The sequence below is a fragment of the Cyprinus carpio genome, chromosome B11 (assembly GCF_018340385.1).
Source record: "Cyprinus carpio isolate SPL01 chromosome B11, ASM1834038v1, whole genome shotgun sequence".
NCBI classification, from domain to species: Eukaryota; Metazoa; Chordata; class Actinopteri; order Cypriniformes; family Cyprinidae; genus Cyprinus; species Cyprinus carpio.
The window spans coordinates 20,128,476-20,150,185 of record NC_056607.1 but is presented as its reverse complement, the minus strand read 5'-3'; the positions used below and the strand labels follow the sequence as shown (position 1 = coordinate 20,150,185).

The following is a 21,710-nucleotide window of genomic DNA, read 5'->3' as shown; positions in this document are numbered from 1 at the left end:
AAAATATCGATCTTTCATTATTAATCTTGATTAATATAATATATTACTAAGTAAAAAAAAAAATCAGGTGATCCCAACAAACATAAAAAAGTCACAATCTGACTTTCCACCACTGAACACAAAAACAACCAAAACCCACACCAACCAACACACCACAGTCAACTCGACAACCGCTGCTGAAACGAACAAACAGCTTACAAGCTGTATGTTTGACTACTTGATTTTAGTTGTACGCTTACATATTTAGAAAAAAAAAAAAAAAACGCCTGGCACTCAGTTACAACTTGCTAACCATTAGCAAAAATAAAATAAAATACTTTCAGTGATTGTCTTTATACTAACAATCATACTTATGTCCAATCAATCTTTGTTAGTTGTGTGTAATTATAGTCTTTTTGGGACATCGCAGGTGCAAAGGACCGCATTAAACATAGTTTAATATTGACTCTGCGACGCTGAGCTGTGCTGAATGCATTTTAATGAGTAAGTATACACTCACACACATGACCCCTGCTGCGTATGCACCATTTTAACCACATTCTGCATTCGTATCATAAGACCAATATGTGTGACCTTTTATAGTGTCTCATTTGCTGTCTAAGCAAGAAACATGGCTTAATAATTCCCGCTGTGATTAGTGTCATCTGTCAGGGCGTATTGTGAGTCTAAATCATGCAATTAGGCAGTTCTTTTCACCCCTGTGTCAATTAGGGGACTTGATGTAGACAAGCTCTTTTAAAGATGCCATGTTCTGTATTCTCTGTTGCGAGCGCTCGAGTTCAGTTCAGCGAGGTGGCTTTTGTTCGGCCCGGTCAGGTCTCCATTGGACGGATGAAGGGAAATTCAGCCAAGGCATTGTATCTCTCCAGGGGTGAGTGCCTGCACAGCACAGGGTCAGTCACTGAACACCAGAGGTCAAACAGAATGAAAGCACAGTAGTCCATGAAGCTGCAGGGGAAAATTCAATAGGTCAACAGGGATGGGAAAGGAGAGGGAGAGAAATTGAGAGGTAGAAAGCTCTGATTCAGCATTGCGGGAGGTCATTGAGGAGAATCAGGTAGAACAGCAGATTGTGTCTGTAACAGTCTGTTCAGAGTGTGATGTTGGCAGGTGAGCCTCTTTTGATTATTATGCAGAAAAAAATTTTTTTTTTTTGTTGTGTTGCCTTTTTTTTTTTAAAGACTTTTATACCTCCATTTTATATGGAATTTTATACCATCCATACACCAACCAAAAACATAATTGCTTAGAAAAGTTTGCTTCAACTTTTCCTCCTCATAATGTCTAAAATGTGTATTTACAAGAGCTTTTCATGTTCTAATTTGCAATTTTCTTGTGATAAATCACTTGTGTTTCTCATTTCTATGTCGCTTTGGATAAAATAGTCTGCTGAACTAAAAAACGTAAATGTTCAGTACTTAAAGGGATAGTTCACTCAAAAATTAAAATTCTCTCATTAATTACTCACCCTCATTTTGTTTCCAGTAGCGGTGGGCTGACCCGGAAAAGAAGAAATTGTTGAATAAAGTCGTTATTTTTGATTTCTTTGCACATGAAAAGTATTCTTGTACCTTTGTAAAATTACGGTTGAACCACTGATGTCACATGGACTATTTTAACAATGTCCTTACTACCTTTCTGGCCCTTGACCTTAGAAGTTCCATTGCTGTCTATGGAGGGTAAGAAAGCTCTTGGATTTCATCAAAAATTTCTTAATTTGTGTTCTGAAGATGAACAAAGGTGTTATGGGTTTGGAATGACAGAAATTAATGACAGAATTTGAAGGGGTCATATGATGTTGCTAAAAAGAACATTATTTTGTGTATTTGGTGTAATGAAATGTGTTTATGTGGTTTAAGGTTCAAAAAACACATTTATTTTCCACATAATGTACATTATTGTTTCTCCTCTGCGCCACGCCTTCTGAAATGCACCGTTTTTTACAAAGCTCATCGGTCTGAAAAGCGAGGTGTGCTCTGATTGGCCAGCTATCCAGGGCGTTTTGATTTGCCAAATGTTTCAAGCATCTGACGGAAATGTTATGCGCCTCAACATATACTGTTTTGGCGTGTCCCGGTCAGAACGCCGGCATGTCAGGACAAAAAAACAATAAAACTCATTACAAACGAGGCAGTTGTTGCATCCAGTGGGGACATAATTACTGATTATAATGACTTATACTGTCTTATTACGCGTTGCGTTGTATATCTCGCCGCGTAAACATAAAACCATGTCTGCATTTGTGATTGGAGAACGACAAACAACAAGTGCTACTCTACACTGCTCAAAACTCACGTTTGAATCATCAGTGACAAATCCTTTACATATGTAAACCTACTTACATACCGTGAGTCAGAAGCGCCAGACTGTCCTTGCAAAGTGTGAGGAATGGCCAGCGGCAGCCAGTGGCTATAACAAGGAACGGCCGGCGGTTTTGACGAAGGAGCTGCCGGGGATTGCGGCAACCACATGTGATGACCCCGGGCTGGACTCCACTTCGTCCATGGTGAAAGTCGATTCGGCGATCCACAGCGCGAAGTTGATGTATTTCCTCAGCGACCAGCACAGATCAGCTCTAGGCTTGACGAAGTGGATATCATGCTCTTTTGGAAGGCCAAACAAAGTAGTTTCACTTTCACAATGAAACACACAGCATCTCCATGAAATGGCGGCGGCGGCAACAGCGAGAATAAAAGGTATGCCTTCTTTCTTTGCGTGAACATTTGGGCGGCATTTTGCAAATCTTCCCACACAGTGATGTAGATATGTGGGGCCGTGTTAGAACGTGCCATTTCAGGGTGGCGTGGACAAGTCTTAACTTTTATAAAGAATATCTCTTTGGATTTGAGACTTTAGTCTTTGCAACTTTACAGATCTTCTTTAGCACCAAGAGCTTGTAACACTCCAAAGAGAAAGGAAAAATTTAAATCGCATCATATGACCCCTTTAAATTTTTGGCTGGTCTATCCCTTTAACCCCCAAACACAAGCTCCTATTAACATGGGTGTCTGTGTTGTTGCCACCTCCAGTACTTTGTTGTTGTTCTAATCCATTTTTTTTTACTACAAAAAATACGTATCTAAATACATTATAAATAAATAGTAAATCTAAATATACTTTTATGTATCAGCAATTGAGTTGATTATTTATTCACAAAAAGCAATAATGACTGTTTCGAAACAGATTTCCCAAACGCTATTCTTGTCTTTCTCGTCAGGAAGTCCAGCCCCAAACTTACCTCATTGGTTTGGCTAGAACATCAAGCAAAGTGTTGTGCACACTTTTCAGGAAGTTAACCTATGAATGGCTTATTTAGTCATTAAACTAGTAGATTATTCACGGTAGTATAAAAAAATCTTCACATAATCTTTAATGTTATACTTAGTCAGCTAGATTTACAGTAAAAATGTTACTGATACATAGCCATTAAACACACACATACATACACACACACACACAAACATGCACAGAATCATGTGGGTGTTCAGTCACTGTCCAAAAGTCATGAGTTTTAACATGCATTCCTCTTCCATTACACACACAGACTTTTCCACACAGTTACAATGCTGCAAAACAAAGCAAAAGTGGCCCGTAGTGCCGTTGCCATGCAACCGTCCAAACGGAGTCAGTAAACAGTGTGTTGAGTCTGCGTGCAGCAAGAGTCTCGGCTCTTGTGCTTATGCAATCCCCTGTTGCGTTCATGTCCTTTTCCATAAATTTGCAGGGCTGCACAAACAACAAGCATGCTATGCCAACAGAGTTCACTCACAGGTAAACTCGCACACAAACACATTCACAATACGGACTCACATACACTGGAGACACTTGACAATGGCGTATTTTAAAGAGCCGGTGGCCCCTCTCAAGGCCAAGGTGTAGAGAGTCAGAACGCTTGGCTTTATGCCCAGAAACAAATAGAGCAGTTCAGCGAGCACGTGCTTTCTTTCTCTCTCTCTTTCTACAAAACTCTAATCTCCCATGACACACTCATGAATGGCAGCAGAAGAAAGGTCAAGCCCACAGTATAGACACACAACTTTACCTGACTCCTACAACTATTTAGATTTTAATTTACTGCTCATTGTTTCCATTAAATAGCCAATGAGAAAATGTAAACGTGTCGCCAAAGCAATCATTTTTTCCACATGATAAAAATCAGAGAAGAGCCAAACACGTCATTTTTTTTACGTCTTTGAGAGGCAGATCTCTTTATTAAGTGAGGAAACAATGATGAGATTACACTGTTAAAAGTGAACACATACTGAAAAGCTGTAAAATGTGTCATTTTTTAATTTATATAGATTTAAATGCTTTAGTCTCCCTATAGCTTAATATGCAAACAAGTGATTGTTTGATTCCCTCAAAATGTTTTGACTGTTTGTTTGAATGTTTTGACCATATTACATAGCAACAGTGGCTCAACCAATGGTGTACTTTGGGGGCGGGGCTACTTGTTTTCCAGCCAATCGCAGATGATAACCCAATTTAAAACTGTCATTATTGTTTAAAAGTTGGGTTAAAAATCCCTTTCATTTTCTCCACAAGGGAATTAATTTTGAACTATAACTAAACCTAGAAGACAATAATTGATGGTGGGACTATATGCTTTCGCAGAGTGTACAACCCACATTATTTCTATTTATTTTTTGTATAATCATGTTTAACAAAATAATTTCTGGTGGGAAACTACATTAACCATGATTCAATGCCAACCCACTACCATGAAGCACCGAAAATGACATAATCGAGTCAGTCTTCCAAACTACTTAAATATTTCTAATAAACATAAAATAAATAGTTTCTATACCCAAACAACATCTTTAGGCTAATTATAGATTATTTATCTGTCATTTTTTATTTGATTATGTCATGAGATTATGTCATTGTACCATTTACTTTTTAATTATGATTTACTTTGTCTGAAGACTATTGGCTTCAGCGTTGCAATGTTGTGATTCATTTGCACACTGACATGGTTGACATGAATGCATGGTTGAAATGCACAATCACTGTTTTAGATTGGCTAACTGTAATACTTTATAAGAGATTTGCACAAATCTAGGCTACACACTGCCAGATTTATTTAAAAAAATACAAAGGTAAAAAAAATGTATAAAAGAAAATGTAAATATTATGCTTAGGCCTTTATTGTTTTCAAGAAACAGGAAGTGTCAAAAGATACATATATCTTGTAAAGACCCCTGCTATTGGACACAAGGAATTTGAGGAATTATCCATGTCTGAGTGCTCATTTATAACCATTAAGTGACATTATTTAAGATGACTGTTACACTACAGAAACACGAGCAAAGCCTGAGTGTACTGAGTGCATCTTAAAAAGTTATTTTCTTTAGTGTAACCTAATGTAGGTTATTCTAAGTTATTCGACCATACTGAATAATAATTTCAACCTGAATAGAAAAATTAAATATACTACTTTATATCATGTAGATTTTGCAAACTCTTTGCAAACTTGTTTTTTTTTTACTAACATGTCTACTGTTATTCTTAAGGCCTCTTCATACCAAGGACGCTAACGATAAAGATATAGTTCTAAAAAGCGTTCTCAGTATTAAAGAATAGCCAAGTCCATACCACAGTTATAACGATAAAGGCACAGAGAAACAATATCATTGGAATCACTTTCAGAACAATGTTTTTTTTTCCAGCTGATAAACGAGCTTGAGAATTTAAAGCGGCAGACGAGCGTGTGCTTAGAATAAACAGACGATATCTGCTGGTGTGGATGCTAATATACTTTATTGTTATCGTTCTTGGTGTGAACAGGTCTTTAATCAGAGCTAAATGATATTGTTTAACTCATGAAGTTTTAAATTTCACTTCTATTGCATAAAGCCAAATGACCCCAAGTTTATTCCTCTAATTACTGCAGTAATTAGAGGAAAAGCCGAAATCACAAACACTTTGGTTAACACACTCAACCACCATCAAATGTCACAGAACTGAACATTTCCTACGGTACATCATGTGCATCAGCAAAATCCACAGATAATGAAGTCCCAAGTATGTTGATCGGGAGATTTAACTGATGCACAGACTGATAATGTTTGCCTATTTTGTAGACAGAAAGCGTTTCAAAGAAAAACTAGATGAATTCAGTTTGTTCAGTGTTATCAGCTGGAGGTGCTCTATGTCTGATGGGCTGGATCATTTTTCATGAAGAGGGGGTAAATAGCTTATATTCGATGGTGGGGATGTTCTTGCATTGCATCTTTAATTATTCAGTCTGAGAAAACGATCCATTTGCCCAGCCAAATCCTGATATGGAGAGCTATGCGACCACATGTTGTACATTTATGGCACATCTTTGTTGGCTCGTGGTCAGAGGCCTTGCCTGGAAATGCTAGATCTATTTCTCTCTCTCTCTTTTTGATTTAAAACACTGCGGTTTGGAGTTTCTCTGAAAGAGCTTGATCTACAGCAATTCTGCTGCATTAAACATGTATGAATTTTAATGACTGATCTGAGCCAGGCGAGCGTGTAACAGTAAAGCCTGTTTAGTCATATTGAGCCAAGAGAACTGGATGCTTTTACAACCACCATGTTAAAGTCCTAAAGGAAATGGTTGTACTCAGCTGAAAGCAATTTAACATACATCATAGGCCTGACTCATTTGCTTCTCATAAATGGGGAATTGGATCTTAAAATATGTCTTGAGAAATAACAAAGTCTGGATTGTTAAAGGCACCGATCGTAGCAGAAATACTTTGTGGGCATGGTTCCATCAACATACGGTTTCGCTCATGCACAAGTTGTCCCCTGAAATGTATTTATTTTTATTCAATTTCACATTGTTTATTTCTTTAGATTGTAGCGGTCAGCAAAACCTGAAATGCATTTATTTTAGTAGCAGAAGAAAAGGGTATATTTCACCGTAAGCTCTGGGCCCACGTCATCTCAAACCCCATTGCTGAATAATAGATGTGATGTGCTGTTCTCTTGTTCCCAGAGGAGCTTCCTCTTCCCTCAGGCCCACTGCGATCACCTACTGGGAGGCTCCTGAACACGGTTCACTTATTGGCCAAATGGATCCCAGTCACCGCTGATATCCCTTTTTACTGCTCCAAAGACCCGGTCAAACCACATAAACTGTGCTGGGTTGGAAGGAAAAGAGGAATCTGGGGTTGCGCAGCATGGGAAAGAATATTATTAGTCGTAAAAAGAAAAAGACGTTCGGTATTCAGGCGTTACTTCAACTATGGGCACTTTTGACCTTGTGGATATTTCAAAAAGAAACTCAATAGTCACGCTCTAGTGTATTTAATTTGTCCACATTAAAAATGCATTGCACGTAATCTTGTATTGTGTTTCAGAAAATTAGCTGCACTAAAATTATTTTTGAAGTCTTGTGTAATATATATATATATATATATGTATATATATATATATATATATATATATATACACACACAGTTAATATTTTTTTTTCTGAAATGATGCATAAAAACTTTGTTCACATTTTATCTTTACATTTTATTTTTTATATTCATATCTCATATTTCATCTCAAGCATGTTAATGACTTTTGTTTGGTGGCAATGGAAATGATGCAACAACTAAGAGTCATAATTCGTATAAAAGTTCATATAAATCCTTTACATAATAATTATTGACATTGTTTAAAATGTAATAAATATTTTTAAGAATTTTAAAAATGACTTCAAGGATGAGGAAAAAGGATAAATTAATAGGGTAATATAATGAAAGGCATTTAAAAATAGCAAAAATAATATGATTTCAGAGACAATATATATATATATATACTGTATATATGTATAGGAATGATTTTGATTATTTTACTCTGTTTATAATACTTTTTTTAAATGTGTAATTAATGCTAACAGTCATTTAAAAAGCAGCAAAAATAAGAACTACCATAATATGGTCTTCACATAACAAAAATGAAATTGAATTACTGAATTTCCACTAGCTAAAAACCAGAAGGCAGTTTGATGCCTGTTTCCTCTCAATGTTTTTTCCCCCTGTGGCTTCCTTCCTGTAATCTGATCTATGAACTTTTACTCTCAGCATTCCAGGAATGACAACCCCCCCCCCCCCCCCCCCCCCCTCAAACCATCACCATCAAAACACATATTCTCCACCGCACGGCCGTGACGAAATTCTCCACATATTGACCAAATGACTCACATTCCAATCACTTCCACATTGGTGAACAACGATAATGCTTTTCTGATCCCGAGCACCTCCATTAGCAAGTCCACGGAGGCGAGCTGCATAATACAAGCGCAGTGTTTTTATCCACTCGAGAGGCCCAGACTCTAATGCAGCAGTAACATGATCTCAGTACGCAAGCTCGCTCGCATATTGAGCCAGTTTAGGGATGATCTGCAATCTTTAGTTGTAGTCTTAAATCTTATCTCCAGCTGGCCAGAGGGAAAAAGCTGTAACAGGATCCTGTCCTGCAGGAGAAGGGTGGGTAGGTGGGTGGTCGGAGAAGCTGGAGGCATTTATGTCCAAGGGGGCCAAGGGGTCTGAGATTCCACCGAATGAACCCCCCTTGCTGGATTGGGGGGCTTGCATTTGTGTTTAAGAGAAAGGGAGTGTGTTTGGGATGGGGGGTGGGTCACAGCGCATTACTGACATACCAGTGAAGAGGTCTGGTTTTCACAACTATTCCCATCTTCTCTCATTCACGCACACCATCCCCCCTTTTTCTCATGCTAACTGTTGTATGATATCTACTTACTCTCCCCCCGCCAGGGGTTTATGATTGCTTTTAACACATTCTTGCATGTGCTAATGCAAGATCAGTTTCACATGCTTAAACTCGTAATCTCTGTTGAAAACAGAGATGACCCCGCTGGGTGAATGACTAACACGCACGATGGAGTCTGTGGTTATGAACACACTGGTTTCTCACGTTTAGCGATACTGATTGCTGTCTTACAGCTGTATCGTATCACTTCTTGAGTGCTGAGAGAAGAAGTTGGAACAGGAAGTACTGTTCTAGGTGAAGGGCCAGATTTGGTGTTTTCACAAGCTACATTTCCCATGTCTCTCTCTGTTTCTGCTCCATGTTGTGCTATTTGAGTATCATGAGACCGATCTCCTCATTCTACATGTGTCATGAACACACAATCTCAGGGTTTGCATACATGGGTTTGTTTGCACGAACATACTTGAAGTTGCACTGGATAAAAGTAAATGTACAAATGTCTGCAAAAGGGAACTTAAAAAAAAGGCATGGCTTCATGAAGTGAATTATTGACTGCTAAGAGCATGAAACCATCAAAATATGAGACAAAGTAATAATAATAAAATTATTATTATTATTGGGTCTCTCTTATTTTGATGTTCTCTGCTGTCAACACTGATTTTGTTTAACTGTAGTAAATTGATTTCAATTTATTTAATGTAGTAAATATAATAATAATAATAATAATAATAATAATAATAATAATAATAATAATAATAATAATAATAATGTTTATAAAATAATATTATTTATTACTTTAAATACAATGAGGAAAATCACAGTAAGTTGCATTAGATGAAAGCATAATAAATGTATAAATGTTTGTAAAAAGAGATAAAAGAGAGACACATAAGCATGGGTGTCGGACTGGGGGTAAAACCAGTACTGATTACCAGGGCCCCAAAGGAAGAGAGGGCCCTTGAAAAGTCTGGAATATATTTTATTTTACCTGGATATTTTCATGGGGGCCTATCAGGACTGCCTATGCATAGGGCCCGGGGTCTTGTGCAACGCCCCTGCACATAAGAGTGACATTTGACAACCAATTATTTTTATTATTATTACATTAACATCATATAATTCATTTACCACATTATACACAACCAATAAAAACATGCAGTGATTTATTGGCTGTTGAGAGCATGAAACTATCACAAGAAACCAACAACAACAACAAGATTATTTTTATTATTATTTCGAATAAAAAGCATTTTGATACTGTGTTTATTGGTTCGCCACTTTGTCCTTAAGAGCTAAATCTCGGTCCTGAGGCAAAAGCAGTTGGTTGAGAACCACCGAGTACTTTCTCTGACTTCTTCTGAATGATAAACAGGAAGAGAGGCTGTCTAGCTTCATTGACAGCTGGTTCAGGTAGAGGCCGAGGGTCAGCATATCTAATTTGATTAGAAGAGAGATCCATTTCCACAGGAAGTCATCCTACACCTCTCACTGTACCACTTCCTGTTGGAGGCTGTAACAGATGAAGCTGCTCAAGTTTCACATCAGAAAGAGTTTCACACAAGAAACTGATATTGATCTAATCTAAAGATGATTTAAAGGCTACATCGTGAGTGACAGCTAGCCGAGCTGCATGCTCTGCCCTGAATTGGGAGTCGTATCTGTGTCACGCCCCATATCTCTCCACGGGAGGTTTCAGTGGGTGCTGCCACCCTCTGGAGAACGTTTCATTTTTGCCAGGACATGAGGTCTGCTTTGAACTTTGCCCTGGGGTCATGCCTGACTCTCACAAGCGCTGAAGTCCTGTGGGGATAATAGCTAGAACAGACTCCTCAGCAGCCATGGAAACACTCTGCCCTGATTGGTGGACGGGCTTCTTTCTAGAGCTCATATTCTGAACTCTAACCTGTGGGGAATTTATTGTGAAGCAATTAGTGACTTCATTGTAAAGATGTCCCAAATAGTATTTAAAATGAATTCTGAACCATTTTCAGAATTGCTATTGTAATGCAACAAACAATAAGCTCATATAAAATAAATGTAGGTTTTTAATTAAAAGTGGAAACACCTTTAATTGCATTATTTTTAATTATTGTGATGCACTTCATGAATATTGAATAATGCCATTTCACAGCCAAGAACTAGCTGCACTGTTTTCATAAAATGTTGTTTGATATGCTATATGCCTAAAAAGGCCTATGTGACCAAGTGTTTTTATTTCAAGTCCAGAGTTCCCCCTAGTGGTCCTTTGCAGTTCCTTATTGTGGCGCATTATTAACTTTTGACTGATCATATGAGCTTTATGATCTTTAAACATCATATAAGGTAGTAATATTAGGTAATAGCGTTAAAAGGAATGTTAAAACACAACACTACACTGACGTTAGCCAGCAAAGGGAAACACGTGTAGGCCTACTTAATCACAGCTCAAGTCTTCCATCTAGTGGTTCTTAGTTCTCATGACATCTCATCAGAGCTCTGTCTGTCCAGAGATCAGTGTAAAAGGATGGTGTAACACGCGTAATATCACTAAATGGGCACAGTGGCACTGTTTTGTCAGAAAACTGTCCCCTTGGTCACATCTGAGACTTGAGTGAGACTACAGAGAAAATAATGTGTCAAAAAAAGCACGAGTGGGTTTGTGTAGCCTGGCTAATTTAAGTTATGCAGCAACAAATTTATTTTCATGTCATGAATTTGGTTTTTAATTGAACTGGGATCTTAAATCACAAAATATATGTATATTTTATTTTATTTAATAATTTTTGTTAATTAATGTTGATGAAAAAATATATATTTTTTCCTGTATTTCCAGGTTCAAAATAAAATCAAGGTAAAAAAAAAATAAAATAATGAAAATAAAATAACAAAATAATCATATTTCTAATATGGTTTTACACTTTATTGTTCTCAAGTGAAACAACAAACAAACGACCTCTGGTGGGATGAGGTCGAAGGATGTACTTTTTTAAATGTAAAAATACATTATGGTAAATGCAAAACTATTAGATTATACAACGTGTGGCTTTTAAATCTTTTTTAAAAAATGAATGAATGAATGAATGAATGAATATTATCTCAACATGATCTCACTGAGTTATTCTATTAATATGTCTGTCTCTTTTGTACCATTTCATTAAACAAATTCTAAAACTGTACTAAATTCATCAGATAAATCATTAAATAAACCAAATTTTACAAAAACACACACACACACACATAAATTCTTTATTTGGATTAAAAGATAAGCATATATCATGACTTAATCCAAATTTGACAAAAAGATGTACAACAGCAGCCAATATCTCAGTCCATTTTGCACATTAAGGGTAAAGGTGGCACCTGCGCCTCCATATGTAGAGGCTACCGATTACTGCTGATACAGAGCAATATCTCGTCAGTTTTTTGGCCTTGTTCTTATGTAGTCCACAGATCTGCAGGCCTCTTACACACAACTTGTGCACATGGCCTAAACTACCAAAAATGAGGGCAATGACTTTACAAGAGTAGCCAAAGTTATTAAAAAACATTGTACCATGGTTGGTATTTCAACAGTTTTGAAGCATAGCAGGTGTCCATGTAGGCATCAAAAGAGCAACCGATTTCTATTATTGTAACAGCTTTGGTGTGTTCATTAATTACAAATATATCCGGTGTATTTGGTAAGTGATTTGTAGCAGTTTCCAATGTAACGCACTGTTCATGTGGAAGAGGGAACCAGTCTGTCTTGATCTTTTCGTTACAGTGGATTGTGGTATGGCTGACATTGTCTCTGAGCTCCTTCGCTGAGAGTGCAACGATACGGTCGTGGCGCGCGATGTACAGTCCTTTATAGGCAGAGCAGCCGTTAAGGATGTGCGCGATCGTCTCTCTTTGCCGGCTGTGATGTTGCAGGCAGAACGGCTCATGTGCAGATGGAAACCAGGTTGCTAAGTTGGACTTTGTTGGTAGTACCTGAAGACGAGCTTTAATTGTAAATCTGTAAATGTCGTCTTGTAGGGCTGTGTTTTTCAAAACTGTGTGTGATAGGTTCTGGTCAGCACAGGGCAGGCAGGCCAGTTGTCCTTGTAGGCGTAGGCCTGTCCAGTGTTGTATCACACACACACACACACACACACACACACACACACACACACACACACACACCCATCATATTTTAATTTGTATTATTAAATATAATAATAAAATGTATAATAATAATATAATATAAAAATAAAATAAAATTAATAAATATAATAATAATAATAATAATAAAATAATAAAATGTATGTCTGTGAGTCATATCTAGCGCTAAATTCTCATAATGATTTAAGCGTTTAAGGAACTTTTATTTTGAAAACACGATCTCCCTGCGCTGTATAACCGTGTTGTGGCACTTTTCACGCTGGTAATTCTGGCTGATTCATTGTAACGTTAGTTGGGCTGAAACTCAGCAGGCTCTCACACATTATCTCTTTCTTATTGCACAGGTAACGAAATAATACACATTTACCATCATAAAACTATTTTTTATGTCATATAGTATTGTCCGAGGGGATGTTTCTGTGAATAAACACTGTTAGTGTGTTGTTGAGTGATTTAACGTCAGTGTATTTAGCCGCTGTAGCACTATTAGCCTTTCTTGCACTTTGGAGATTAAATGAAGTTATAAATGTGTAAACTCAAGCTTTTTTCTATTATTTCACAGCCTATTTTAAGTCTAAAAATAGTCGTTTTCCTGTTGTTTATGTGCTCACATGCTACATAGGAGTATATGTAAATAGCACTATGCTAAATAGCGTAGCATGTTAGCAGTCTGAGGTTTGACAGTGAAAACCTTCTGTGTCTGATTTTTGTACATCACAAAAAAAGCTCACTGTTTTTAATTTAAGGCGTTGACATCGTGGAATATTTTTTATGAGTTACTCTTTGAAAACAGTTCATTAGGAAATCTAGGTATTTTTGAATATCCACCACAATGTGAATATGCATGAATCAGCGACATTCATTAACGTGCCCAGGTCTTTTAATATGAAAAGACTGACAAGTTTGTAAACTAAAGACAACTGCTTGTTTATGTGTGTCTAGATCTAAGGAATGGACCGGCTTTTGAGGCTTGGAGGGGGAATGCCCGGACTCAGCCAGGTAATATTTATTGAGATTTTTACATATATTTAATAAGCGTGATGTTTTGTATAGCAGCATCTGTGAGTGACAGCAGCCTGCAGTGATTAGACAGCTGAAGGCTGAAGATTGCATCACACAGCATATCTACACTAATGTTTACTACACCTGCCGTCACACACAGTTCATTTTCACAGTTCAAATTTCATTAAAAAGGCGCTTCAATATGTCCTGCCCAGCTTGCTATCACTAGAAAACAGACTGCTACACTACCGTTCAAATCTTAGATTTATAACAATAATAAAAAAAAAAGAATTTAATACTTGTATTCTGCAAGAATGCATAAATTGTTAAAAATTAAAGAACAATAAAGACATTCATAATGATACAAAATATTCTTGTTTTAAATAAATGCTGTTCTTTTGAGCTTTATATTCATTAAACAATCCTAAATAAAATGGTCACAGTTTGCACCAAAATATTAAGCAGCATATAAGAATGATTTCTGAAGGATCATGTGACACTGGGTAATGATGCTTTAAATTCAGCTTTGCCATTAAAGTAATAAATTACACTGTAAAATATATTAAAATTAAAAACAGCTATTTTAAATAGTAATAATATTTCACAAAATTACTGTTTTACTTTATTTTTAATAAATAAATGCAGACTTCTGTTGAAGACAATTCTTACCTAACCTAAACATTTGAACGGTAGTGAATCTAATTAAAGCGTAAGATTATTTTGTGCTGAAAATAGCAGTGAAAATCCAGTGCTGCAGATTTTTAATGAGTTTTATGTGAGCATAAATGGTGCTTTTTTGGGGTGGTGTTGTTGAGGGGGTGGCAGTATTGTGAGTTTGTCCTTATGTGGTTTTTCTCAAGTGTGCATGATGGGTAGAGAGACATCTCTCAGCTCTCTCTGCCAATTAACACTTCCAGTAACAGGCTGCCTTCCTCTGATTCACACCTCACTCCAGCACTCAGCACAGAAGAGCGTGAGAGGAGAAGAAAAAACACCCATGATTCCTTTCTGTTCAGTCGTGCTGCTCTCATACTCCTTTTTCCATCTACAGCTGCACGTGCTTTGTGTTTAATATTTCATACAAAGCCATAAAGTGTTGATTGAATTCATATAAACTTTTTTTCAATCCTAGTGGGCTCTGCTTAGCTGTTTGATGTTCACACATATCCATATGGTCTTATGTTTGTGTATTTTATGATAATTGAGGTACATATAATGTGTACATGACAATTACACAAGGATCAGTAAATCTCTAAAACATGTTCGCCAAGCTGATGGGTAGATTTTGCAAGATAGCTTTTCATCCATCTGTTTATCAAGCATCAGCACTGCATCATTCCTCCACTTTTGGTGTTGACACCTGATATTAACATCCGCTTAAAATGCGTCAAGGTTTGGGTCTCTGGTTCTGTAATTACCTGTATTAATTTGAGTCACTATGATTTTAATTTCATATGTTTTTGTGATGGGTCTTTTAAACCTGTATTTAGCTAGAAAAGTAAATGGTTAATGGATTTAATGCAGGTTAATTGCCGGGATATGTATTTTTGATATTTACTATTCAATAGTCACTCTTTGATATCAGGAGTGTTTTTTTTAATTGGTAAAATATCTGTAATTCGGTTTTTCATTTAAAAAATTGCATATCTGTGAGTGATTATGTAAACTCACATTTACTATTTTTGATATCAGAAATTCTTTTTTAGTGGAAATGTAATAAAAAAAATAGCCATTTTTACTAGTAACAGTTCCATTCCTGATATAAAAGAGGATTACTTTATCTGCTTAAAATCAAATCAGTTTGTGACAAATATAAGCAGTGTCTTGTTGAACTTTCTGCAGGGTCCTCCCACAGATGCCCCCGCTGTGGACACAGCTGAACAGGTGTACATCTCCTCCCTCGCCCTGCTGAAGGTCAGGATACACATGGTTCCTCTCCTTCACACCTGTTCTCACACTGCAAAATATAGTGTAACCACAATGGTTAATTTCCCCTAGTTTGGTTTATATCATGATGCTGTCGTCACAGTTTCAGTTTTACTCTGTTAATACATTTTATATTGCTTATAATGAGTGTATGATTAGACTAATTTGAAGCCAAATACATTTTTGTCCTGTGACTGCTCAGTACCAGTCTGAGCACAAGCATTACTTTAAATATCTTCATTATCAGAAGAAGCATTGCAGTCTCAATCCGTCTCTTTGTTTGTGTGTAGATGCTGAAACATGGCCGTGCTGGTGTGCCCATGGAAGTCATGGGCCTGATGCTGGGAGAGTTTGTGGACGATTACACTGTTCGTGTGATTGACGTGTTTGCCATGCCACAGTCAGGAACGGTGAGTGAAACATTTCTCAGCAAGTTATTATTGTATTTCAAAAGATGTCACGTCACATTCGAATTCTTGTATGTGACAGCAAGCTCTAGTGTGTTTCACACTCCTCACCGAGTTCACCTGTGCTCTTACAGTGATTCTGGATGTTTGTTCTGTTGACAGGGTGTGAGCGTTGAGGCCGTGGACCCTGTTTTTCAAGCCAAGATGTTAGACATGTTAAAGCAGACGGGAAGGTGAGAGGAGGAGTGATGGTGGAAATCAAACTACTGTTTTGAGATGAATATTTTGATAATGTCAGATGATGAGGGTTTGTGATCTCTGTGTTGTAGGCCTGAGATGGTGGTGGGCTGGTACCACAGTCACCCTGGTTTTGGCTGCTGGTTGTCAGGTGTGGACATTAACACACAACAGAGTTTTGAGGCGCTGTCGGAGCGCGCTGTCGCAGTAGTGGTCGATCCCATCCAGAGCGTCAAGGGAAAGGTAACAGTCCATGAACATACACAACAGTTATTTTAAAGAAACTGATTGTTATTTCAAAGTATTTTTATTTTTGGAGTCACATGCTTCTTCCTAACACAAATTAATTCAGAGAACTTTCTTTTCTTGTGTATATGTGAACGTGCGCTCACACTTCTTGTCAGGGTGTGAGAATGCCTGGATGTCTGTTTTTTTGTTTCTTTTTTTCTTGAATGTTTGTCGCTGAGCTCTGTTAACACCCTCTGAAGCACATGAGATGTGTGAGGGCCCTGAAGAGGGGAATAGGAACAGGAAAAGAGGATATTATAAGAGAAGGTATTATAGGAAAAGGATGGGGCATTAGCAAATAAATAATAAAAAAAAAAGAATGAAAAAGAGAGACAGCAAATTACATACTGTAGATATTCTCAGTATTTATTACATGCCCTAAAAAAGGCATTATATCAATTTGATGATGTAAATATATTCAAGCATTACCAATAATACCTTGCATGTATAAATGTATTTGCTGTTAAAAAGTAGAGGGTAAATAAGATATATAAAAAAAAAAAAACAAGTAATGCTTTTATTCAGCAAGTATGCATTACATTTATCAAAAGTGACGTTAAAGACATTATAAAATATTTCAAATAAATGCTGTTCTTTTGAACTTTCTATTCATTAAACAATACTGAAACAAATGAATAAACAAAATTGTTATTAAGCAGCACAACTGTTTTCAACATTGATAATGTAAGAAATAGTTCTCGAGCAGCGTATCATATCAGAATGATTTCTGAAGGATCATGTGACACTGATGACTGGAGTGATGATGCTGAAAATTCAGCTTTTCGTCACAGGAATAAATTACATTTTAAAGTATATTAAGATAGTTAACAGTTGTTTTAATTGTAATAAAAAAAAAAAAAAAAAAAATATATATATATATATATATATATATATATATATATATATATATATATATATATATATATATATATATATATATATATATATATTTTTTTTTTTTTTTTTTTTTTTTAATTCGTTTTTTTTCTCATAAAAGTGAGCATAAGAGACTTCTTTCAAAAAGAACAAAAGGCAGTGTAATTTTTTAAATGAAGTTTGCATTCCAAAACCATTAACATAATTTATTATTTAAATGCAAATGAGTCAATGACAAATAATATCATTAACTTATTTTATCTTCATTTATTTGAGTCAGGGATGGGGGCAGGCAATAAAACATTTAGTTGAGCTTTAACTTTGGTTGAAGCATTTGACCTGAAAGGTTTCATTGCTGCCTTGCACTTGTTTGTTTTCCATTTTAAAATATTCATATCCCACACCTCCGGAGTATCATCTCGTCTCTGTGAACACAGTACGAGTGGTTTAAAGAGTGTTTTGAGTTCTTCATGTGTCAGCACTACATGGTCTATCTGTCTTTCTCCTGTGCTTGATGATAACACACCCGCTGAGGATCGCACCACACATCCAGGCAAATGGAACGTCCCCTTCAGCACAGATGTGGGACACTGCAGGATTTTACACCAGTTGGTTCAGTCAGGATCTAACGAGTCCCCAGGGTTCAAGAGGCGTTACTTTGTGTATGTGTGTGTGATCGGTACTTTCTACACAGTCTGCTTCCCTATTTAACACACTTTTGTCCAAGACAAGAACGCCATCAAAAATCACATCATTGTGATTTGTTCAGTGTTTTGTTTTTTTTTTAAACTGCCTTTTGTGTTCTTCATAACATTATTTAAAATCAGTAGCTTAGGTGTTTATCTGAGACTTCTGGTGAGAACAGTCTAATTAAAAATAGGGGAAGTCGTGGCCTAGTGGTTAGAGAGTTTGACTCCTAACCCTAAGGTTGTGGGTTCGAGTCTCTGGCCGGCTGCCCACTGCTCCGGGTGTGTGTTCACAGTGTGTGTGTTCACTGCTGTGTGTGTGCACTTTGGATGGGTTAAATGTAGAGCACAAATTCTGAGTATGGGTCACCATACTTGGCTGTATGTCACGTCACTTTAGATGAAATAGTCTCTAAACTGATTAATACAAGGTATGATGTAACGAGTCACTTTATGAAGTTATACCATTTTTAATGCAACTTTATTATTTAGTCTTTTTTTAAATTAATTCTGTTCATTTATTATTGCTGGTCATAATTTTCTTCTGAAAAAAACCTGTCCATATCTCCAGATTCTCTTTCATTTTGGAAATGGGCCATCGTAATATAATTAATATCTAAAGTTATCTTTTCTGATAATAGAAATGTAAAATGATTATATAAATGTAAACTGTAAAGGTTTATAGTTACAATCCAAAGTCTATATATTTAAATAATTTGTATTTATATATACATAAATATCTATACGGTTCACACATATATTATGTAAATTATGTATCTTGAATGTAGACTATAGAAACATCACTTATATAATAAGTATAAGGGAGTTTTTTTCCACCCTCTTCCTTCTTTACATATTATTCTTTTTCTCTATTTTGTTTTGAAAATTGTAATTATTTTATTTCTCTCTTTCTCTGCTTTATAGCTTTGCATCTCTAATTAAACACAGTACAATTAGAAGCCATTCCCAGCCCAGTTTGCCCATCACAGTTAGTTAATAGTCCCTAACCTTGCTATTGCACGCCTGTAGTGACGAAATGATAGTTTTTCTAGTATAGTTCGTTATTATTCTTCACACCTTTTTTCCGTCAGCAATGTACCTTACACTGGCAAACTCATTAACACTCAGTATTTACAGTACCAAGTCTTGAAAGTAAAATACAGAACCTGAATTTGTAGAACCACAGCAGAAAACTAAACTGGCTGAGAATGGCATTGTTTTGCTTCTAGAACTGTTCGGCTCGATGGTGGAAAAGAGGTTTATATCGTCACCACCTTAAACCGCCTGTCACCTCTCCTCCATTATGTGTATGGCTGTGATGTATCTGTGTGTGACGGTTGCTCTGCTCTACAGCGTTCATGTGGGCAGGCCTGACCTGTGTGTGAGCTCAGGTGTGCTGTCATCGCATATGTGATGTGACAGCACAGAGCATTAGCTATTGTTGCAGAGCCTGTGCATTTACTGTAAATCTTTTATTTTTTCGGATTGGATCAGATTTTATTTGCTGGTGTTCTCTCACTCTCTAGAAACCGAGTGAGGTTGCTTTGGAGCTCCCATAATGCATTAAAACTACATATTTTTATAAACCATTGATTTGCTAAGTAACATGAACGCCACTTTTTATTGTTCCTCTCCAGGTTGTGATTGATGCTTTCAGGCTAATAAATGCCAATATGATGGTACTGGGTCACGAGCCACGTCAAACCACGTCTAACTTGGGACACCTAAACAAGCCCTCTATTCAGGTTCATTTTATATATGCCTCTCTACAATAAATATTATGTAAAAAGAAAAATAATTTTATAGTTTTTGTCATATATTGTTATTTTATATTATATTAAGAGTTGTTTCTCTTGTGCAGGCTTTGATTCATGGGCTCAACAGACATTATTACTCCATTACCATTAACTACAGGAAGAATGAATTGGAACAGAAGGTTTGAACTGTAGATAATGTTTAAACATGCTTTTCGTTCGTCATTTGTTTTATCTAGACAGTCGTAGTGTTTGTTTGTGTTCAGATGTTGCTGAACCTTCATAAGAAAAGCTGGATGGAGGGTCTGACCCTGCAGGATTACAGTGAACACTGCAAACTGAACGAGACCATCGTCAAAGAGATGCTCGAACTGGCCAAGAACTACAATAAGGTGAGAAAAATCACGAGGACTTAAGATTCTTGTTCTCAAGTCTCAGAAGTTAAGTGGGAAGCTGAAATGCAGCTGTTCTGGTGGACTTTCTGTACCTTTTTTTAATTTTTTATTTAATGTTTTTTTTTTTTATATATATATATATATATATAATTTTTTTCCGTCCCTCAGGCTGTAGAGGAAGAAGACAAGATGACTCCTGAGCAACTTGCCATTAAGAACGTTGGAAAACAGGTTATTAGTTCTTTCTTGTTTCCAATTTTATATTGTTGGTGGTAGGGGTGGGCAATATGAGCAAAATTTTATATCATAATATGAGTCATTTTATTGCATGGTAACGATATCACAAGATTTATTATTATTGCTTTAATGTCTTTATGTCAACATTTGATACCATAGAAATTTCATAATACTTGTCACCAGTGTCAGTATCACAAAAAAATAATACTAGCCTAAAAAAACAAAAAAATATCTCAAGCTCACTGAATCTAAGAAACTAATTACAAGCAGTAGGACAAAAACACTGTAGAATAAATAATTACGAAATACTACGTACATTATATAAAGTAATCAAATGTACAAAAAACATTTATTATCCGTTACAAATGTGATTTAGCAGTGAGAAATTTTCTCTCTTTTGTTGTTTGATTAACGTGAATGACAGGCAGCAGGAATATTAGACTGCTGTCACTTTAGGAGCTGCTTGGATTCTGTTAGACCTACTGTGTTTCCAAGGATACTTGCAAAGATGGGAATTTCGACACACAAAAGTGTGTATTTAACCATTCAAGGCATATAAAGCGTCAACAATAACTCCATACTCCCGTGCTTCATGTGTAGCGAAATGACTTCTCCTTTGCTGCTGATTGCATTTTAACCGCAATGATTAAAACACATGCAAACATTAAGTTTTCGTGGCCACATAGCACAGCAGTGTCACATGACGATAGACCAAAATCTCTACCAGTTGACGAATTGTAAAACTGAAGTTGACCTGGTAAATACTTCTTGCTATTCTCTTTCTCTTTGTAGGATCCCAAACGGCATTTGGAAGAGCATGTGGATGTTCTTATGACATCCAATATTGTGCAGTGCCTCGCAGCAATGTTGGACACGGTTGTTTTCCAGTGATTTCCCTCTCCGTCTCTCTCTGTCTGTGCATACATGTTCATATTCTACAACTATTTTGTGTTTTTAAGAAATAAATACAAAATTTCAGTAATGCCATTTGTCTTTCCATCATGGACATCAAGGGAAGGTTGCACATGTGAAGAAACAGAACTGTTATACTGTATATAAATGTACAAAAAAAATCATTTATTC

At 36.4% G+C, this 21,710-nt stretch overlaps 1 protein-coding gene across 2 annotated transcripts; it reads left to right on the top strand.

The window, feature by feature from the left end:
- Nucleotides 1-850: 850 nt before the first annotated feature.
- Nucleotides 851-21,609, top strand: psmd14 (proteasome 26S subunit, non-ATPase 14). Of its 2 annotated transcripts, none has more exons than XM_042734472.1 (11): nt 851-871; nt 13,762-13,818; nt 15,664-15,735; nt 16,038-16,157; nt 16,317-16,387; nt 16,484-16,634; nt 19,879-19,986; nt 20,103-20,177; nt 20,262-20,387; nt 20,559-20,621; nt 21,420-21,609. In XM_042734472.1, the coding sequence occupies exons 2-11, from the start codon at nt 13,771-13,773 to the stop codon at nt 21,516-21,518; spliced, it is 933 nt and encodes a 310-aa protein (XP_042590406.1). In that variant the 5' UTR covers nt 851-871; nt 13,762-13,770; the 3' UTR covers nt 21,519-21,609. The 2 variants fall into 2 exon arrangements, with proteins under 2 accessions (XP_042590406.1, XP_042590405.1); XM_042734471.1 differs by lacking the exon at nt 851-871 and adding an exon at nt 13,025-13,163.
- Nucleotides 21,610-21,710: the final 101 nt, after the last annotated feature.

Bases quoted from the DNA above. Each gene is read 5' to 3' on its own strand.
- psmd14 (XM_042734472.1), top strand. From the start codon at position 13,771: ATGGACCGGCTTTTGAGGCTTGGAGGGGGAATGCCCGGACTCAGCCAG. The intron at 13,819-15,663 runs GTAATATTTATT...AACTTTCTGCAG, and splicing joins GAATGCCCGGACTCAGCCAG to GGTCCTCCCACAGATGCCCC. The intron at 20,622-21,419 runs GTTATTAGTTCT...TTCTCTTTGTAG, and splicing joins TTAAGAACGTTGGAAAACAG to GATCCCAAACGGCATTTGGA.